We start from the raw sequence: 6,714 nt of genomic DNA on the forward strand, positions 1-6,714 counted from the left end.
CTGCGGTCACCAAGAGGAGGGCAAAACTGACAAGATGCTGCAGTCCTTCAGTCCTTGGGGATGTACATGCCGGCAGTGTAAAGGCACCAATACGGCATTCAACAGCAGTGTTGTCTACAGCATACATTTGTCCAGCCTGTTCCTCCTCCTTGGCAATGAGACTACCCCAGAAAGAGGGATAGATCCCACAGCAGAAAGCAGTTAGGCTCTGAGTTCATCCAGTCCACACGCCACACATCCCAGTACCCATTTTGATTCCTTGTTCCAGAGCACTGTTTCAGCCATTGCTTTCCCTCTTCTCATCCTCTCCAGTTTGGGGACAGGCTGGCCTGCTTTCCTAAGCACCATCAGATCAGGTTATGCCATCCAGTTCCTCTCCACACCTTCACTTCAGGGACCCCTCTCATGAGATACTGCTCCTCAAACAGGTCTGCTCTCTGCTGGTTTTGGGAGCAGTGGAGGAGGTTCTGCAGGAACATCACGTCATGACTTCTACTCCCAGTGCTTCCTGATACCCAAAACTAAGGGAGGTGTAAGACCCACCCTTGACCTTCACAACCTCAACAAATATATCAGGTACATGAGTTCCTAATGGCCACTCTATTGATCATTTTCCCTACATTGTCTCAGAATGACTGGTTTGCTTCTTTGGACCTTCAGGATGCCTACTTTCATGTGCGGATTTTGCCAAGCCACAGAAAGAACTTTCTATTTGTCATGGTGGAACGCCATTTTCAGTATGCAATACTTCCATTTGGCCTCTCTTCTCCTTCCCCCTCGGGACTTTACCAAATGCATGGCCGTTGTTATGGTGCATCTCAAGAGGAAGGGATGACTGGTTATGAGGGATGGATCCAGAGAGGAAGTTCGTGCTCATGTCAGCACCACACCGCGCTTGCTCGACCATCTGGTCATTAGCTTGTGGAATCCAGCCAATGCTGGCCTCTATCCAGGACATTTTGGAGTATCTGCTGCATCTTTTGGTCATTGGGGCTTGCATTTAGTTAATTGAAAGTGCATCTGGCATTTCATCATATTGGTATTTCATCCCCCCCCGCCCCTTCAGTCTTCTCCAATAGCCAGATTCTTAAAAGGGCTTATTTTTTTACATCCCCCCGGACCAAGAGCTGGTTCCTCTACAGGATCTTAACATGGTCCTAGCGGCCTTAATTGAACCACTGTTCAAGCCCTTGACCTATTGTCCCTTCCCGCTTTTGTGTCAGAAAACTGCATTCCTGGTAGCAATAACATCTTCAAGGAGTGTGAGAGAGTTGCAGGCTCTGAGGAAAGAATCTCCTTATATATACAATTCTCCAAAGACAAAGTGGCTTTAAGACTGCGTCCAAATTTTTTGTCTGAAGTGGTTTTTCAGTTTCATTATATTTACCTGCATTCTTTCCTAAGCAGCATTCATCTCTGGAGGAGCAGTGTCTCCCTACATTAGATGTCAGGCGATGTCTAACCTTTTATCTGTACAGGCCTAAACCGGTTTGTGCTTAACCTCCTTCATTTGCGTAATGTGCAGAATGCATGAAGGGTCAAGCAGTCTCTTCACAGATGATCTCCAAATAGATAACATCATGCATCAAGACTGCATATGAAACAGCTTCAACTAATCCCCATCAGTGGGTGTGAGCTCATTCTTCAATGTTCAATGTTCTATGTTCATAGCATTCCTGAGTGACGTTTCCATATTGGACATTTGCATGGCTGCTACATGGTCCTCGATGCATACATTTGCGAACCATTACACCATAACCGCATCTTCCAAGGTTGAGGCAAGCTTTGGTAGAATGGTCCTGCAGTCCTTGTTTAGGTAGACTTTGAGCACTGCCTCCTGCGGAGGACTGTTTGAGAGTCACCTAAGTGGAATACACAGCTGCATTTACTCAAAGAAATGGTTACTGGCTGTAAATGTGGTTCTTCTAGATGTGATGCAAATGTGTATTCCACAAACCACCCTCTGTCCCCTTTTGCATCAGAGTCTTGATTCTGGGCATTCAGTGTGAAGGAACTGAGGGAGGGTTGGGGTGGTGCCCCCTAATGTAGCCAGGGGAGGAGTTACAGCCACGAGGCATAAGTGCCACCTGTCTATAGGTACTGCTTTGCAAGTTTCTGCAGTTCTGGTGTGCTGGGCGTGCAAACGGCAGAGTGGAATACAGTCTGTATCCATGTCTGCATCACATCTTGAAGCACCACACTTACAGCAAGTAACTGTTTCTTACTGTATATATTTTTTTTGCTATAGAGCAATACCAATAGTGACAACTATTTAATTGAAATCACATACATTACCAAGGCAAAGAATAGGCATAAATACAAAAAATAAAAATTAGTTAAACCCACAGTCCACTGTGGCAGCCATTCTTAGACACTCCTATAAGTGTTACATTCTATTTTATCTTTGGATTTAACTTCATTTTGTATAGCAACTTTGCATAGACTCCTGCTTACGTGTTCCATTACTCCCCCTGTAGGAACATGTAATCCGCCAATACTGTTCCCTTAAATTCCCTTTGTAAATTTTTATCAGAAGTGCCTCAGGCCTTGGCTACACTGGCGCTGTACCGCTGCAACTTGCTGCGCTCAGGGGTGTGAAAATGCCCCCTCCCCCCGAGCGCAGCGAGTACAGCGCTGTAAAGTGCGAGTGTAATCAGAGCCTGCTGTGCTGTACGCTCGCTCGCAGCGCTGCAAGCTATTCCCCTCGGAGAGGTGGAGTACATACAGCGCTGCGAGAGCTGTCTCGCAGCGCTGGCGGCGCAACTACATTTGCGCTTCACAGCATTTACTGTAGCCTGAGCTGTAGTCACAGCATTCCTGAGTGTAGCCAAGGCCTCAGTAAGTTTTCTTGTGCTGCTTCATACTCTAGGGATGTTGCATGTTTCTATGCACAGTGTAACATTCCTCCTTCAAATCTCTTCAGTGATGATTCCCATTCATGTTAAACTAAGAATTATTTTGAAAAAGAACTAACATGATGCTTATGGTACAAAAACAAGTATAAATAATTTAAATAAAATCAGGGGAGAGAGAGAGAGAGTGTGAATGATGGTAAAGGTTATTTCAGAATATGGGTGTTGCTGAGAAGTCTCACCAGCAACAGTTTATGAAAGATCATGAATTAATATTGTGAGAGATGAATAGAAGATATGGGGCAGGGAAGTACAGAGCAAACATTTTGGTAGATAGGCTGGAGCAAATCAGTGGAGTGTTTTGAAAGAAGGAAGGCAATTTTGATCTGAATATAAAATGAATGAATCACCAATGAGGGTATTTGGAGATGAAGATTATTATGTATCTTTGTACTGGGAACAAGGCAGGCAGAAACATTCTGTATATGCTAAAGTCTGGAGAGCTAGAACTTGTAGAAGCCATAAAGAAGGGAGTTGCAGTAGCTAAGGTGAGTAGAGATGAAAGCATGAGAGGATTTAGGCTAACATGGCTGTCAAGGCAGTGGTGTTCACAAACAATATTGTGAAGATGGCAGTAGGCAGATTTACAAATATATGGGCTCTAAGATCAGGAACAGAGACACCAGGCTGATGTTCAGATTGCATTTGACTCCACTGTCTGTAAAGTCTAGGTCAAGGAGAAAAAAAAAGACGGAATTGTTTGTAGGAACTTATTTTGGCTTGGGAGGGACGGAGGGATTTGTTTGAGATACATAACTGAAGGAAGTTGATTAATACATTGATTCACTTGCTCAAGACAAGCAAGTGCAGTAGATAGCGAGGAGATAAAGCATTAAAGATGTGAAAAGATATGCATCTTTGAGTATCATAACTGTAAAATTAGTAGTTAAGGTTAAAAGTAAATAGAAGATGACTGGAAAAGGGGAGCCGAAAGCCAAAAATAGAACCTTTTGGGACTCAGAAAGCAGTTTCTTGGCTCATGGTCAGATAATGGAAATTCCATTGTTTTAAGTCTGAAGAAAGGCGAGGGAGAAGGAGCCTTTGTTGGCAGAAGAGATCACTTAGGGAATTATATTGCAGTGAAATGAGAGAGGGGTGATATCTGTTGGTGGGTATGAAAAAGAGAAAATATCTAAAATGAAGGTTTGCCTAACTTTCTCTCTAGCCTGTTAAACAAATACTAAATCTTAAATTGCTACATTGTCTTTGTGGGCTTTTATTTTAAAAACCAAATAAATTGCAGTTACATTCCATTATCTTTTGACTGAGCGGCTTGCATAACTAGATACATACCTAAAATCCAATATATGCTTTTGTTTTATTGGGGGGAAATTAAAATATTGTTGATTAAGGGAAGATAATCAACTTTAATTTTATATTCAACAGTTTCATATTTTAAAAGATCAATTAAACATTCTTTAATGAATAATTTCTATTTGGAACGGGCTTTGTATCTTTTAGGTAAGCAATTCTTATGACATCAATGTGTTCACCTTTCCTTGATTAAAATTTATTAAAATCAACCTATTTTATGCATATTTTGAATCTCATTCTCTTGATCTTCCAGCGTCTTATAAACAAATTAATGAGTACACCACATGAACCATATTTGACAATCAGCGATTCGTTCTGGCCACCTTATGTTGAACTGCTGCTGCGGTATGGAATTGCACTGAGACATCCAGAGGATCCAAACAGAATACGCTTAGAAGCCTATCATCAGTAAAGACACCTTTGTGACTATTTAAAAAACAGAAATGTGTTGAACCAATAATCATACTTTAAAAATATATTTGTGTGTGTGTGTGTGTGTGTGTGTGTGTGTATATATATATTCTTTGTGATATTTTATCGTAAGTCTTTGGGTGTTAATCTTTTCTGCTTGGACAATATTTTTTGACAAACCATACCTGTTTTAAGTGCAGTTACTTACAAAGCTTGTGAAATGACACAACTTTCTTTTAACTTCAAATTGTGATGGCCATTCATCCCATTAGTTGTTGTTTTTATGATAGGTGTTACAGTACTGTGAAATTAGGTAGTGCTTGTATTCTGGAAAATTTTCAGACTGCTTAGATAAGACTCAAATTCAATTGCAGACAAAATTATTAAAGTTGCTTGGTTTTTGTTGATTAATTAAAAAAATAATGCTTTGCATATGGTATATTTGTTTTCTTATGTAACACTCCCTCAGGATTTGTCTACACTATCACTTCGGTTGGTAAAACTTTTGTTGGTTGGGTGTGTGGAAAAAAATACCCCAGACTGACAAAAGTGCCGGAGTGAACTACTCTCACTTGTTTGCTGTGGTTTAATTATGGGAGAGCTCTGTTCTGTTGGCATAGAGCAGCTACATGGGAGACCTTACAGCAGTGCAGCGGCACAGCTGTGCCACTGTAAGGTCTGTAGTGTAGACAAAAGCTGCTGTGTGGCTCCAATCCTCTTACTTCCTTTTAACATTTATGCTACACTTCTGTGCTAGGCTTGAACTATCCCAGTTCAGTTTGTAGGTTTGAAGATTAGCAGTGTGAATTTTAAAAAATGAAGAAATTGCATTCAGGATGTTGCATTCAGGATGCCTTGTGACCAATGGCAGAAATTAGTGTTGGGTTTGAGATAAACATTCAAGAGAATCCATAGGTCTTTTTGTGCTGAAAGAGTTGGAAATTGCTCATCATGCAACTGTGGGTGGGTGGGTTGTGTGTGCGGGTGCTGGGTGGTGTTGGTGGTCTGAGATATACAGGAGGTCAAATTTAATCAGAGGTCCCCAAATTGTGGAGCGTGAAGAAATGTTCATGGGTGTGTGGTGGGCCTGGGCCAGCCCACACGGGGGGGAGGGGTAGGGAGGGAGCCAAGCTCTGCTCTGGCCCTGGCCCCAGCTCCTGGCCCCATATCTGACCCAATCCCTAGCCTTGGCCCCAGGCTGGGAATGGAGCCCCAGCCAGAGGCCGCAGTAAGGGCTGGCAGCTGGGTCCGCGGCTGCATGCAGAGCCACTGTTACCGTAAATTTTAGACGCCAATTAAGTTAGTCTACAATTGCACTTTTAATTTAACAAGAGTGTAACAAGGTTGTGGCCTGCCTTAAAGGAATTGCCAGAGTGTTATCAGGGAACTTATCTCTGATCTGCAGAGGGCTCCCCAGAGCAAGCTAGGCTTGCTAACCCATGAAAGGACACGGATACAGCCTTCCGCTCAAGGATTTTCTCTCACTCTCACACACACACACACACACACGCAGAAATTCTTTGAAAACAAGGATTATTTATGTAAAAGAAATTTAAAAAATTAGTAATTTTAATAAAGGAAGAAAAGATACATAGAATTTACTAAAACACAATAGAATTACATTTAAGAATTGTACAATAAAGCAACGCAACAAAATAAGAGACTGCATAAAATATCTAACCCATACTGAGAATACAGTAGTTCCAATGTAATAATCATATAAAGATCCTGCATACACAAAGGCTTTAGTCTTAATGTTACAATCTAATACCATACTTAATACAATGCAGTATACGCAGCCTCTATATGCACATATAAGAAACCATTGTCACAGATTGAAAAACAATTTACTTAACACAAACCTTAACATTTAACACTAAACATTTAGCATTTAATATTTATTTAACATCCTGTGAGCACTGGCCAAGTGGTCGCAGGATGGGTACGGGAGATATCTCATTCAGGAGCAGGCATTCAACTTTATTAACAGACACACCCAGGCACTCTTTTAAACAAAACAAAAAAACATAAAATTAGTCTTACACTCTCACACCAAAATCCCTCTGACTCATCTTCG

The 6,714-nt window shown here is 41.5% G+C and overlaps 1 protein-coding gene across 1 annotated transcript in view; it reads left to right on the top strand.

The window, feature by feature from the left end:
• Nucleotides 1-5,048, top strand: part of CENPK (centromere protein K) — a 50,119-nt gene extending 45,071 nt beyond the window's left edge. The window contains exon 11 of the mRNA XM_054032636.1: nt 4,480-5,048. Coding sequence (XP_053888611.1) covers nt 4,480-4,638 — 159 coding nt within the window. The 3' untranslated portion in view covers nt 4,639-5,048. The remainder of the gene's footprint in view (nt 1-4,479) is intronic.
• Nucleotides 5,049-6,714: the final 1,666 nt, after the last annotated feature.

Source organism: Malaclemys terrapin, chromosome 6, assembly GCF_027887155.1.
Source record: "Malaclemys terrapin pileata isolate rMalTer1 chromosome 6, rMalTer1.hap1, whole genome shotgun sequence".
Classification (NCBI taxonomy): domain Eukaryota; kingdom Metazoa; phylum Chordata; order Testudines; family Emydidae; genus Malaclemys; species Malaclemys terrapin.